Consider the following 15,918-nt stretch of genomic DNA (forward strand, 5'->3'; position numbering starts at 1 on the left):
CCCATGCAGACACGGGGAGAACGTGCAGACTCTGCACAGACCGTGACCCAAGGTGGGAATTGAACCCGGGTCCCTGCACTGGGGTTTTAATGCCAACTATTACGCCACCATGTCACCCAAAATGGTAGAAAGGAATGGCAAACCACTGCAGTACTTTGCCAAGCATAATCATGGATCAATCCAATAGAACTCTATGGCTGCCCCCATGGAACCAAAACTTCCAAAATTAAAAAGAATGAACTTCAAAACCCTTTGAATATTGTGAAAAATTAACCGCATAAAGGAGAGCACTTTAACGCACAATGTTTATATAGAGAAGCTGGTTAGCTCAGTTGGCTGGATGATTGGTTAGTGATGCAGAGCGACACTAACAGCATGGGTTCAATTCCCATACCAGCTGAGGTTATTCCTGAAGGCTCAATCTTGCCAGAGGCGTGGTAATCCTCAGGTTAAATCAACACCCTCAATGGGGAGAGTAGCCTATGGTCATCTGGGGCAATGAAGACTTTATCTTACCTATATAGGGAAAGGCAGATTCAGAGTTGGATACGACCCCTTAACTGCAAATTACTCTACGAGTGCGTCCAAGGCAGTTTAATTGCCCTGTTAACTGTATCATTTCAATCTTACTGACACTTTGCTGATAAAATGAGAAAACTGTATGTAAGGGCAATGGGTTAACTGGTAAATTACATTCATGTAATTTATTGTACTTGGAAAATAAAATCTGAAGCAGATTGAGGACGGAGTTGGTCTTCGCCAGCAGGGATCATAGGGTATCACAAACCTATTTATATCCTCTTTCCTGTTGAAAGTGGAGATGGTGAAATGGATTCATTGGGAACCGACTTTGTGCTACTCACCTGTCTACATGTCCCCTGTCTATATCAAAGGGGATGAAGTGGAAATGGCTGAGAACTTCAAGTTTCCAGGAGTCAACATTTAACATATGACTGGAAGCATCAATTGAGGAGAAACCAGAAAAGGTTGGGCAAATGCAAGGGACTGATGCTCGCATTGAGGATAAAGACCAAAATGGACTGGTTGCACCAAATGGCCTGTCTCCATATTATGACTTCCATGTATGGGCATGTTGGCACAGTGGAAAGCATTGCTGCCCCACAGTGCCAGGGACCTGTGTTCGATACTCAGCTTGGATTACTATCTGTGCGGAGTCTGCACGTTTCTCCCCGTGTCTGCGTGGGTTTTCTCCGGGTACTCCGGTTTCCTCCCACAGTCCAGAAAACGTGCTGGTTAGATGCATTGGCCATGGTAAATTCTCCCTCAATTTTATTTATTTATTTATCTATTTTTTAGTGTCACAAGTCGTGTAGATTCCGCACAGACAGTGACCCGAAGCTGGGATTCGAACCCGGGTCCCTGGCGCTGTGAGGCAACAATGCTAACCACTGTGCCACCAATCCACCCAGGAGCCACAGTGTGGCGACTAGGGGGTTTGATCAGTAACTTCATTGCATTGTTAATGTAAGCCTACTTGTGACACTAATAAATCCCTGGCGTCCTGGCTATTATTTATCCCTCAGTCCGTATCACACAAGAACATAAGAACTAGGAGCAGGAGTAGGCCATCTGACCCCTCGAGCCTGCTCTGCCACTCAGTAAGATCATGGCTGATTTTTATGTGGACTCAGCTCCACTTACCCACCCGCTCACCATAACCCTTAATTCCTTTGCTGTTCAAAAATGTATCTATCCTTGCCTTAAAAACATTCAATGAGGTAGCCTCAACTGCTTCACTGGGCAGGAAATTCCACAGATTCACAACCCCTTGTGTGAAGACGTTCCTCCTCAACTCAGTCCTAAATCTGCTTCCCCTTATTTTGAGGCTATGCCCCTAGTTCTAGTTTCACCCGCCAGTGGAAACAACTTCCCTGCTTCTATCTTATCTATTCCCTTCATAGTTTATATGTTTCTATAAGATTTCCCCTCATTCTTCTGAATTCCAATGAGCATAGCCCCAGTCTACTCAGTCTCTCCTCATAACCCAACCCTCCCAACTCCGGAATCAACCCAGTGAATCTCCTCTGCACCCCCTCCAGTGCCAGTACATCCTTTCTCAAGTAAATCACACATGGCATTATCACGTTGCTGTTTGTGGGAGCTTGCTGTGCACAAAAAGGCTGTCGTGTCACAAGAGTGACCACAATTCAAACCGACTTAATTGCCCTTGAGGCCCTTCGAGATGCCTGCCGGGTATGAAAGGTCCTACAGAAATTTCACCCGTTCCACAGGAAATGTCCCGTCGTTGAGTTCGATGTCTGGACTGGTAGATGCACTGTTTTTACGTGTGGGCACCCTGCGGTTCCAACCCTTGTCGGAAATACCCCACATTGAAATAACAGAGGATCAATCAGCAAGGAAATCATCCGCAAACAATGCAGTATCCTGCAAGGGCACAGCCAGTGCTTTCCGATGATGTACAGCATTGTGACATTCTGAATGAGCGGAAGAGTTGGAGATTGATTAAATGGGATTGCAGGTTGTGTTTCTGTTCTCCAAAACCACTGTGATCGCAAAGATAGTTAATAGCTGTTTGGCTACCCACTGGGCCAAGACCCGATATTAGTTTTAAACAAAAGCTAAGACGCTTTCCCTTCAGATCTCATTGTGGCAGATCGTTGCTCTGATGAGGTTCAATTTGAGCAAAGACAGATTCACTGAATGTAACGGTAGGCGTCAAGATGCAGGGGTCAGATTCTAGTCAGGCTGATCGCTGTGTCCAGCAGTTGTGCTTCTTGTAAGTTTGAAAAGATTCTCCACGGAATATCCTAGATCAATGCTGGATTAGACAGTCTGCAAGCGGTTCTCTTCCTTCACAAACATCAACGTTTTGGGCGGCACGGTGGCACAGTGGCTGGCTCTGCTACCTCACAGCGCCAGGGACCTGGATTCAATTCCTGGCTTGGGTCACTGTCTGTGTGGAGTCTACACATTCTCCCTGTGTCTGCGTGGGTTTCCCCCGGGTGTTCCGGTTTCCTCCCACAGTCCGAAAGACGTGCTGGTTAGGTGCATTGGCCAGGCTAAATACTCCTTCAGTGTACCCGAACAGGCGCCGGAGTGTGGCGACTGGGGGATTTTCACAGTAACTTCATTGCAGTGTTAATGTAAGCCTACTTGTGACAGTAATAAATAAAGTTTATCATTTAACTTTTTTTGATTCATTTGTGGGATGTGAGCGTCACTGGCTGCCCATCCCTAATGGCCCTTGAACTGAGTGGCTTGCTCAACCATTTCAGAGGGCAGTTGAGAGTCAACCACATTGCTGTGGCTCTGGCATTGTACGTAGGCCAAACCTGGTAAGGATGGCAGATTTCCTTCCCTAAAGGGCATTAGTGAAAGGGCATTAGGTTTTTCTGACAATTGGCAATGATTTCATGGTCATCAGTAGATTCTTAATTTCAGATATTTTTTATTGAATTCAAATTCCGCCATCTGCCGTGTCAGGATTCGAACCCGGGGTCCCCGGAACATTAGCTGAGTTTCTGGATTAATAGTCCAGCGATAATACCACCAGGCCATCCCCTCCCCTTGCATTCAGAATCAGCGATTATGTTTGATCGACGTCAGAGTCATGGAATGGTTTACAGGACAGTAGGAGGCCATTTGGCCCGCTGAACCCATGTTGGCACTCTGCAAGAACGGTTTCCCCGTCCCATTACCCTGCCCGTTCCCCGCCGCTGTGCAAATGTTGTCCGTTCAGGTGCTTTTCTAATTCCCGTCTGAAAGCCCTGGGGTAAATGCTCCTGTCCCGCCCATCACGGCAATTGCCGCGGGTGGGATGGAAAATTTAACGGACCATCGAAAGGTCCGTTGGACTCGGGTGGGAATTTCTGGTCTCGGGGGACAGGCTGGGCTGAACAATCCAGCCCATCGATTCTGTCTCCACCAGCCCCTGAAGCAATGCATTCGAGACTGTTGGTGAGGCCACACCTGGAGCATTGTGTGCAGTTTTGGTATCCTTATCTGAGGAAGGATGTCCTTGCTATTGAGGGAGTGCAGTGAAGGTTTACCAGGCTGATTCTTGGGTTGGCAGTTCTGTCATATGAGGAGAGATTAAGTTGGTGAGGATTATATTCATTGGAGTTTAGAAGAGTGAGTGGGGATCTCACAGAAACTTATAAAATTTTAATAGGATTAGAGAGGGTAGATTCAGAAAGAATGTTCCCGATGGTGGGGGAGTCCAGAACTAGGGATCATAGTTTGAGGATAAGGGGTAAACCTTTTAGAACTGAGGTGAGGAGAAAGTTCTTCACCCAGAGAGTGGTGAATGTGTGGAATTCACTACCACAGAAAATAGCTGAGGCCAAAACATTGTCTGATTTCAAGAAGAAATTAGATATAGCTCTTGGGGCTAAAGTGATCAAGGGATATGGGGGAAGGGAGAATCAGGATATTGAATTTGATGATCAGCCATGATCAAAATGAATGGCGGAGCAGGCTTGAAGGGCCAAATGGCCTACTCCCACTTCTAGTTTCTATGTTTCTATGTAAGCACTCTCTGTGTAAAAAGACTTCATTCCCTCTTGGCACCTTAAGTTCTTTAATCTATCACTTTGAATTTGTGTCCTCTGGGTCCCGACCCCTCTGCCGTTGGAGACAGTTTCCCTTCATCAACTCTGTCAAGATATATTAATCTAGGATCTATAATTGAAATACTGAAGTCAATCTACTCTGGACTTGACTCCCATTTTGTCCCAAGATCAAACTGTGCCGTCGCAGGCACGATGCAGAGTTGGGTTTTTGTGCAATCGTTGCCACATTTCTGCTGGATAATTAGATTATTTAACTGTGAATATATGAAATCATAATCCTTGATGGCTTAAAATAAACACAATGTCGGTTCAAAAACCTCACAGTAAATTTCACACAAAAGCATTATGTGCTCCTGCAATAATTAGTATTGAACTTCAGGTCAACGTCAAGAGCAAAACCAATCTGATATCAGGACAAAAAGCACAGGCAGCATCTGTGGAGAGAGAAAGAGTTATCATTCCAGGTCAGAACTAACTTCAAGGTCGTTTAGGGAGTCAACAGACATAGGGAGTGGGAAGGTAAGTAGCACTGTTGCCTCACAGCGCCAGGGACCTGGGTTCAGTTCCAGGCTTGGGTCACTGCCTGTGCGGAGTCTGCGCTATTCTGGCAACAGAGCAATCACAACGACTAGCAGCTCTCTAAGGTGGAGATTCCTCCAAAGAAAATAATGAGTTAAATCAATTAATGATGCTCCCAATGTTAAGTTGCTGGGGGGAGGGGGAGAAGGTGGGGGCGGGGGGTGGGTGGGGGGGGGGAGCAGGAGAGCTATTGGGACCATGGGGAGGCTCCCTCCTGCCATCCGACCTTTTAGCCAGGATGGAATGGGACAATGATGCCTTGTAAAATCAGACTCTTAGTCTGATACCCAGGACAGTTCCTCATGTTTTCAATAGACCATCCCGAAATCTATCAAATCCTGGGTCAGAAAGTGTAATGACTTCAAAGAGGCCCATGAGGTTGGCCTCTTAGAGTATGAGCTCCCTGATTGAGGTCATAATTGCCTGCCCAATCAGGGAGCCTCACCTGAATATACATATGGGAGTGTCAGGTACACTGGCACTCCAGATTCTGACTCTGTACCTGAAGCATTCATGGGCGGCATGGTGGCACAGTGGTTAGCACTGCTGCCTCACAGCGCCATGGACCCGGGTTCGATTCCCGGCTTGATTCGCTGTCTGTGTGGAGTTTGTATGTTCTCCCCGTATCTGCATGGGTTTCCTCCGGGTGCTCCGGTTTCCTCCCACATTCTGAAAGACATGCAAGTTCAGTGCATTGACTCGAACAGGCGCCTGACTGTGGCAACTAGGGGAATTTCACAGTAACTTCATTGCAGTGTTAATATAAGCCTTCCTTGTGACTAATAAATAAACTTTACTTTACTCTTACTTTAATGGAATAGAGTTTATAAATAAGGGGAATCTGGTGAAGGGACACCGACCTCTGAGGAATTATTTCAGAAAGTATTCTTGATACGGTCATCTCCAGCTGCACCTTGTTCAACCACCCTAACTTAAAAAGCAAATTGAATCAAGTGATGGTTATTTGAAGGAAATGAATACATAAGTGGAAAGACTGTCTGAACAAAGAGCCTTATGTTTATCATTGTTTCTATGTTCATCTAACTGAGACTTCAATGTATTGAAAGAAAATTGGTTCAAACCACAATTATGTAGTAGACAGAAAGCTTTAAACATCTGAATGATACCATTGCTCTGGGTGATTTCCATAGGTCACATTTAGAATTACAGAATTTTATAGCATCATTGTCTGAAAGAGCTTTCCAGTTACTCCCACTCCCCTGTTTGGTTTTTGTTTAGCTGTTTGATATGACTGAGTGACTTGCGAGGCTACGTCAGAGGGGATTTAACAGTCTGGAGTCACATGTAGGCCAGACCGGGTAAGGATGGCAGATTTCCTCCCCTAATGGGCATTAGTGAACCAGAGGGTATTTTACAGCAATGTTTTCACGGTCGTCAGGTGGGAATCGAACCCAGGTCATTCAGCTACCTCAGTCTCTGGGGACCTGCGTTTGATCCCCTGGGTCTCTGGATTACTAGTCCAGTGACAATGCCACTACACCACTGCTCACCACCACCTTCTCAAGGGTAATTAGAGATGGACGATAAATGCTGGCCTAACCAGCAACACTCTCATGGAATCATATAATCCTATGGTGCAGAAGGAGGCCATTTGGCCCATTGGCCGGAATTTTATCGCCATGCCTGCCCCGGAATCGGGGCAGGTGCTGCTCGCAGAACGGAATTCTCCGTTGGCCTCAGGCGGGATTTTATGAGCCTCGCCCAGGCGACGTCATAAAATATCGGCCATTGAGTTTGCACCAACTCTCTCTGACAGAGTCCCTTACCCAGGCCTTTTCCCCCATCCTACCCCCATAACCCCACACATTTACCATGGTCAATCCACTTAACCGGCACACCTTTGGACTCTCTCATCCTGTCAATGAATAAAACAAAAAGTTGGTAGATGTTTTGCTGTTGCCAAATGTTTACTTATTCAATATTTTTTGGCTGGGAATTTGATGTCTGTGGCAAAGCAAGGATCTCTCGCCAATGACCTTGACCAAAGTTGCCCAGAGGGACCTAGTGATCTCTGTGTTGTGAGTTTCCCCTTTTCCAGCTCAGTATCCAGTAAAGGGGATCTCCAGGCATCTAGCAGCAACGATGTCAGCAAGCATGTAAGAAGTTTAACAACACCAGGTTAAAGTCCAACAGGTTTATTTGGTAGCCAAAGCCACAAGCTTTCGGAGCCTCAAGCTCCTTCTTCAGGCGAGTGGGAATTCTGTTCACAAACGGCATATAAAGACATAAACTCAATTTACAGAGTAATGGTTGGAATGCGAATACTTACAGCTAATCAAGTCTTCAAGGTACAAACAATGTGAGTGGAGAGAGCATTAAGACAGGTTAAAGAGATGGGTATTGTCTCCAGACTGGACAGCCAGTGAGACTCTGCAAGTCCAGGCAAGCTGTGGGGATTACAGATAGTGTGACATGAACCCAATATCCCGGTTGAGGCTGTCCTCATATGTGCGGAACTTGGCTATCAGTTTCTGCTCAGCGACTCTGCGCCGTCATGTGTCGTGAAGGCCGCCTTGGAAAACGCTTACCCGAATATCACACTATGTCACACTATCTGTAATCCCCACAGCTTGCCTGGACTTGCAGAGTCTCATTGGCTGTCCTGTCTGGAGACAATACACATCTCTTTAACCTGTCTTAATGCTCTCTCCACTCACATTGTTTGTACCTTTAAGACTTGATTAGCTGTAAGTATTCGCATTCCAACCATTATTCTGTAAATTGAGTTTGTGTCTTAATATGCCCTGTTTGTGAACAGAATTCCCACTCACCTAAAGAAGGAGCTTAAGGCTCCCAAAGCTCGTGGCTTTGGCTACCAAATAAACCTGTTGGACTTTAACCTGGTGTTGTTAAATGTCTTACTGTGTTTACCCCAGTCCAACACCGGCATCTCCACATCATAGCAAGCATGTAAGCAGCGAATCATGTCGAAGTATTCATACAGGCAGCAAATCGGGAAATTAAAAGCACTGAACGAACCCCTTCCCTTTTAAATTAAAATTTCAGATAGTGAAACAAATGATTATCATTGGGGTAAGAGAGAAGCTAAAATAAAGATAAACCTTTTTAAAGAAGTTAAATTTATTTGAATGGTGTTGATTTGTTTTTTATACGTCCGCAAGTATAAAATAAGTTTTTCAGGGCCAGTGAGGGTGTTCATCAGTAATTCTAACTTTTGCATGCTGTTAAAGATCCAGTTGTACCTTATCCAGCAGGGTATAGTTTATCCCCAGGTTTTTACAGTGATATTAACAACATAAAATGTATGTTCTCATCAATTCAATTGGGACTGGGTGATAGATTCAGCATCATTATCATCACAATGTTTCTATGCAAAAACAGAAAAATGCTGGAAAATCTCAGAGGTCTGACAGCATCTGTGGAGAGAGAATAGAGCCAACGTTTCGAGTCTGGATGACCCTTCGTCTAGACTTGAAACGTTGGCTCTATTCTCTCTCCACAGACACTGTCAGACCTGCTGAGGTTTTCCGGCATTTTTCTGTTTTTGTTTCAGATTCCAGCATCTGCAGTATTTTGCCTTTATCTGCAATATTTCTATACCTGCTTGCTGATGTCGCTGCTGCAGCACGGTGGCACAGTGGTTAACACTGCTGCCTCGCAGCGCCAGGGACCCAGGTTCAATTCTGGCCTCGCCTAACTGTGTGGAGTTTGCACGTTCTCCCTGTGTCTGCGTGGGTTTCCTCCAGGTGCTCCGGTTTCCTCTCACGCTCCAAAGATGTGTGGATTATGGTGATTGGTTTGTGCTGACTGGAACGACGGAGGTTGAGGGGGTGACCTGATAGAAGTCTACAAGAATATAAGGGTCATGGACAGAGTGGATAGTCAGAAGCTTTTTCCCAGGGTGGAAGAGTCAATTACTAGGGGGCACAGGTTTAAGGTGCGAGGGATAAGGCTTAAAGGAGATGTACGAGCCAAGTTTTTTACACAGAAGGTGGTGGGTGCCTGGAACTCGCTGCCGGGGGAGGTAGTGGAAGCAGATACGATAGTGACTTTTAAGGGGCGTCTTGACAAATACGTGAATAGGATGGGAATAGAGGGATATGGTCCCCGGAAGGGTAGGGGGATTTAGTTAAGTTGGGTAGCATGGTTGGTGCAGGCTTGGAGGGCTGAAGGGCCTGTTCCTGTGCTGTAATTTTCTTTGTTCTTTTCTCTTTGTGCTTTAATTGGCAATGTTAAATTGCCCCTTCGTGCCAGGGAGATTAGCAGGGTAAATACGTAGAGTTATGGGGGTAGGACATGGGTGGGATAGTTGTCAGTGCAGGCTTGATAGGCTGAATAGCTCCTTCTGCACTGTAGGGATTCGAAGTTTGATTCTTCTATGAGATTCCTTTGACTGAGCACTAGATTTAAACTGAATCGGGAAGGGGGAAATCCACAACATAGAGATCACGAGATCCTTCTGGGCAGCTTTATTGGAGGTCGATGGCAAACCGATGACCTCGATTTCCAAGCCATTAAACCTCAAATTTGTTTCTGTTGGCTTTGTGCTTTAGTCCAACAAGTCAACTTGACAAAATCTGGTTCTTTAAGCGTGGCTTAGAAGTTAAACCCCGACTGATGAGCGGCACGGTGGCACAGTGGTTAGCACTGCTGCCTCACAGTGCCAGGGACCTGGATTCGATTCCCACAGATCGGTCACTGTCTGTGTGAAGTTTGCGCGTTCTCCCCGTGTCTGCGTGGATTTCCTCCGGATACTCCGGATTCCTCCCACAGTCCGAAAGACGTGCGGGTTAGGTGGATTAGCTATGCAAAATTGCTCCTTAGTGTCAGGGGGACTAGCTAGGGAAGTGCGTGGTGTTCTGGGGATAGGGCCTGGGTGGGGTTGTGGTCGGTGCAGACTCGATGGGCTGAATGGCCTCCTTCTGCACTGTAGTGATTCTAAGATTCTGATGCGAAAGCTTCATTTTATGAACTATTTCCCTTCTCTCCACAGCTCTGCTGCTGCTGTATGACGTCGCTAACAAAACATCATTTGACAACATTCAGGTAGGTCATCCTTCATACCTCACGAAAGAAGCAAACAGATTGGTGCAGAGACTCATGGTTATAGGGTAAGATATATACAGTAACTGATGTATGATATTACCGGGTACTCCAGTTAAAGTTTGGAGCGAGTGTCTGGCACTATTTGATAAGGATTGTCTTCATAGAGATAGGTTTTGAGGGTTGGCAGTGTACAAAGTCAGTTCAGTGCTCTGAATGTAACTAATATCTATCTTGGTAAAGCAGCAGAAAACACAATACCAAGGTGAAAGCTCAGCTTGCTAAATTGAAAGCTCACACTCGGTATTTTAAGCCTGAAAGAATCACAGAAGTTATGATGAAAAACATTTTATTGTACATCACCCGACGGCCAAATTCTCTTCCTAATTTAGCAGAAGTTTAAATCCATTCGGAATAAGTGGATTAACTCCAGCGATAGATAGCGTTCAACCTCGGTTTGAACTTCAAAGTGTAACGTGTTATGCTATTATCAGATAGGTTGTTCCCACTTTAATGGATATGAGAATCCTGCCTTACTGTCTGGAGGTGTGATACTGGGAGGCTGCTTGCTCAGTTTGTATGGTGCTATTCATTTTAGTCAGTGTTGTGATAAAGCAGTGTTACACTTTCGATTTCTTATGCTTGGCTATTGAAAGTGTCAAGGATGTTGGCTCTTTGGTTTGATTTATTATTGTCACATGAATTGGGATACAGTGAAAAGTATTGTTTCTTGCACACTATACAAAGCATACCATTCATAGAGTACATGCGGGAGAAAGAAAGGAGAGGGTACAGAATGTAATATTACAGTCATAGCTGGGGTGTAGAAAAAGATCAACTTTTTGCGAGGTCGGTCCATTCAAAGGTCTGATGGCAGCAGGGAGGAAGTTGTTCTTGAGTCGGTTGGTCCGTGATCTCAGACTTTTGTATCTTTTTCCCGGAGGGAAGAAGGTGGAAGAGAGTGTGTCCGGGGTGCATGGGGTCCTTAATTGTTCAGGCTGCTTTTCCGAGGCAGCAGGAAGTGTCGATGGAGTCAATGGATGGGAGGCTGGTTTGCATGATGGACTAGGCTACGTTCACAACCCTTTATCGTTTCTTGCGGTCTTGGTCAGAGCAGGAGTCATACCAAGCTGTGATACATCATTCATGACATGAAGAAGCTGTGAATTATGGGGCACTTGGCATCCTTTGGCACATTACCTTTCCTATCAGGGCAAGGTTACAGGGCAACAAAAAGTGAACTGAAGGTTGGTGATTAAGAATTAACTTTCACTCAGAATCTTCTGAGCAGAGTTTCACTTATTTATTAGTGTCACAATAGGCTTACATTAACACTGCTATGAAGATACAAAATTCCCTAGTCGCCACACTCTGGCGCCTATTCGGGTACACTGAGGAAGAATTTAGCATGACCAATGCATCTAACCAGCATGTCATTCAGACAGTGGCAGGAAACCGGAGCATGATGGCACAGTGGCTAGCACTGCTGCCTCACAGTGCCAGGGACCCGTGTTCGATTCCTGACTTGGGTCACTGTCTGTGTGGAGTTTGCACATTCTCCCCGTGTCTGCGTGGGTTTCATAAGAACATAAGAACTAGGAGCAGGAATAGGCCATCTGGCCCCTCGAGTCTGCTCCGCCATTGAATAAGATCATGGCTGATCTTTTCGTGGATTCAGCTGCACTTACCTGCCCGCTCACCATAACCCTTAATTCCTTTACTGTTCAAAAATCCAACTATTCTTGCCTTAAAAACATTCAATGAGGTAGCCTCAACTGCTTCACTGGGCAGGGAATTCCACAGATTCACAACCCTTTGTGTGAAGAAGTTTCTCCTCAACTCAGTCCTAAATCTGCTTCCCCTTATTTTGAGGCTATGCCCCCTAGTTCTAGTTTCACCCGCCAGTGGAAACAACTTCCCTGCTTCTATCTTATCTATTCCCTTCATAATCTTATATGTTCTTGTAAGATCTCTCCTCATTCTTCTGAATTCCAATGAGTATAGCCCCAGTCTACTCAGTCTCTCCTCATAAGCCAATCCTCTCAACTCTGGAATCAACCTAGTGAATCTCCTCTGCATCCCCTCCAGTGCCAGTATATCCTTTCTCAAATAAGGAGACCAAAACTGTGCACAGTACTCCAGGTGTGGCCTCATCAGCACCTTATACAGCTGCAACATAACCTCGCTGTTTTTAAACTCCATCCCTCTAGCAATAAAGGACAAAATTCCATTTGCCTTCTTAATTGCCTGCTGCACCTGCAAACCAACTCCTTGTGATTCTTGTACAAGGACACCCAGGTCCCTCTGCACAGCAGCATGCTGCAATGTTTTACCATTTAAATAATAGTCCATTATTCCTACCAAAATGGATGACCTCACATTTACCAACATTGTACTCCATCTGCCAGACCCTTGTCCACTCACTTAGACTATCTATATCCCTTTGCAGACTCTCAGCGTCCTCTGCACACTTTGCTCTGCCACTCTTCTTCGTATCATCTGCGAATTTTGACACACTACACTTGGTCCCCAACTCCAAATCATCAATGTAAATCGCAAACAATTGCAGTCCCAACCCTGATCCCCGAGGCACACCACTAGTCACTGATCACCAACCAGAAAAACACCCACTTACCCTTACTCTTTGCTTTCTGTTAGATAACCAATCCTCTATCCATGCTAATACATTACCCGTAACACCGTGCACCTTTACCTTATGCAGCAGTCTTTGGAGCGGCACCTTGTCAAATACCTTCTGGAAATCCAGATACACCACATCCACAGGTTCCCCATTGTCCACTGCGCATGTAATGTTCCCAAAGAATTCCACCAAATTAGTCAAACATGACCTGCCCTTTATGAACCCATTCTGCGTCTTACCAATGGGACAATTTATATCCAGATGTCTCGCTGTTTCTTCCTTGATGATAGATTGAAGCATTTTCCCTACTACAGAAGTTAAGCTAACCGGCCTATAGTTACCTGCCTTTTGTCTACCTCCTTTTTTAAACAGTGGCATCACATTTGCTGTTTTCCAATCCGCAGGAACCACCCCAGAGTCCAGCAAATTTTGGTAAATTACCACTAGTGCATTTACTATTTCCCCTGCCATTTCTTTATGTACGCTGGGATGCATTCCATCAGAACCCCCCCCCCCCCCAGGAGACTTATCTACCTTCAGCCCCATTACTTGCCCAACACTACCTCTTTCGTGATAATGATAGTTTCTAGGTCCTCACCTGCCATAGCTTTGCTGTCATCAATTTTTGGCATGTTATTTGTATCTTCCACTGTGAAGACCGACACAAAATACCTGTTCAATGCGTCAGTCATTTTCTCATTTCCAGTTATTACATCCTGCTTCTCATCCTCTAAAGCACCAATGTTTACTTTAGCCACTCTTTTTTGTTTTATATATTTGTAGAAACATTTGCTATCTGTTTTTATATTCAGAGCTAGTTTATTCTCATAATCCATCTTACTTTTCTTTATAGCTTTTTTCATAGCTTTCTGTTGACCTTTAAAGATTTCCCAATCCTCTAGTTTCCCACTAATCTTTGCCACTTCGTATGCATTTTCGTTCAATTTGATACCCTCCTTTATTTCCTTAGATATCCATGGCTGATTATCTCTTTTTCTACAGTCCTTCCTTATCACTGGTATATACTTTCGCTGAGCACTGTGAAAGATCGCTTTGAAAGTCCTCCACTGTTCCTCAATTGTCCCACCATAAGTTTTTGCTCCCAGTCTACAAAGAACAAAGAACAAAGAACAGTACAGCACAGGAAACAGGCCCTTCGGCCCTCCAAGCCTGTGCCGCTCCTTGGTCCAACTAGACCAATCGTTTGTATCCCTCCATTCCCAGGCTGCTCATGTGACTATCCAGTCTACCTTAGACAACTCCTCCCTCATCCCATTGTAGTCTCTTTTGTTTAAGCACAAGACACTGGTATTGGATTTTACCTTCTCACGCTCCATCTGTATTTTAAATTCAACCATACTGTGATCGCTTCTGTCGAGAGGATCCCTAACTGTAAGTTCATTAATTATTCCTGTCTCATTACACAGGATCAGACCTAGGATAGCTTGCTCCCTCGTAGGTTCCATTACATACTGTTCAAGGAAGCTGTCGCGGGTACATTTTATGAACTCCTCCTCAAGGCTGCCTTGACCGACCTGGTTTGACCAATTGATATGTAGCTTAAAATCCCCCGTGATAATTGCTGTACCATTTTTACATTAATCAGTTATTTCTTTGTTTATTTCTCGCCCCACAATGATGTTATTATCTGGTGGCCTTCCTCCGGGTGCTCCGGTTTTCTCCCACAGTCCAAAGATGTGCGAGTTAGGTGGATTGGCCATGCTAAATTTCCCTTTAGTGTCAGGGCGACTAGCTAGGGTAAGTGCATGCGGTTATGGGGATAGGGCTTGGGTGGGATTGCGGTTGGTGCAGGCTCGATGGGCCGAATGGCCTCCTTCTGCACTGTAGGATTCTATGTCCGCCCAGATGAAAGCCATGCAGAGATGGGGAGAAGGTGCATTCTCCGCACAGTGACCCAAGCTAACCACTGTGCCCCCCCCCCCCCCCCCCCCCCCCCCCCCCAGTGCAAGGGTGGGTGGTTTCCTAGGCTCCTGTTTAATATTGTCAGTTGACGTGTGTTGGTGAAAGAGATTTTCACTGTCTGATGAAATGAGATGTCATCACAATGGGGAAAGAGAGGCGATGGTGCACATATGTGTGACTGAGCCCTTAATGGTTATTTATCCAGCACTGGAGGACCTTGTGGAAATCAACTCAGCAATTTGTCTGGATCAATGATTGCAGAGTAATGAAACTGCTGTGGTGGTGTTGAGTTAACAATGTGTCTCTTGTGAGAAAGGAACTAGTTAGTTATCTTTTTTGCATGAGGTGTTTCTGTCATTTTTCTCAGGTGCTCTTTTTCCTTAAGATTCAGTGAGTTAGGTACGAATACCACAATTTGCATTGAATTGTATGCACGGATTTTTTTGGGGGGGTTATTTTGCTGCAGATCAGCAGATATTCCACCCCTCCCCAACCCCCAGCCCCTCTTGGCGGTGGGACAAGTGGTGTTGGTGGTGGTGAACAGTAGATGTGGGGGGATGGGGGGGGGGGAAGGGGAGTTCTCACTCGAGGGGGTCTCGGTGATTCAAATGGACCCTCTGTGAATGTAGTGTTAGAAATGTTGATAGTAGAAGAATTTATTGCCACCTGGTTGAGTTATCTTCAACACCTTGCAACCGACATCTCAGTCTGTGACTGCAAAATATTAGAATCATAGAATCCCGACAGTACAGGAGGAGACCATTCGGCCCATCGAGTCTGCACTGACAGCAACCCCACCCAGGCCCTATTCCCATAACCCCATATATTTACCCTGCTCATCTCCCTGACACGAGGGTCAATTTAGCATGGCCAATCAACCCAGCCCGTGGGAGGAAACCGGAGCACCCGGAGGAAACCCACGCAGACACGGGCAGAACGTGCAGACTCCACACAGACAGTGACCCGGAATTGAACCCGGGTCCCTGGCGCTGTGAGGCAGCAGCGCTAACCACTGTGTAGCCAGTGTGTAATGCCAACCTCGTGTTCTTTTATCAGAGATTTTGTAACCGCCTTCTGCGTATGAAGATTGCATAAAGTGAAAGTGTAGCTGTAAGTTCACGATATCATCTCCTCTATAATCCTACAAACCTACAATTATCCAATCACTCCAGGTTCCTCCAGCTCCGGCCTCTTGTC

The 15,918-nt window shown here is 45.6% G+C and overlaps 1 protein-coding gene across 1 annotated transcript in view; it reads left to right on the forward strand.

The window, feature by feature from the left end:
- The window catches only part of rab26 (RAB26, member RAS oncogene family), a 425,728-nt gene that overhangs the window by 274,132 nt on the left and 135,678 nt on the right, over positions 1-15,918 (forward strand). The window contains exon 5 of the mRNA XM_078240702.1: positions 10,108-10,160. Coding sequence (XP_078096828.1) covers positions 10,108-10,160 — 53 coding nt within the window. The remainder of the gene's footprint in view (positions 1-10,107; positions 10,161-15,918) is intronic.

Source organism: Mustelus asterias, chromosome 23, assembly GCF_964213995.1.
Source record: "Mustelus asterias chromosome 23, sMusAst1.hap1.1, whole genome shotgun sequence".
NCBI classification, from domain to species: domain Eukaryota; kingdom Metazoa; phylum Chordata; class Chondrichthyes; order Carcharhiniformes; family Triakidae; genus Mustelus; species Mustelus asterias.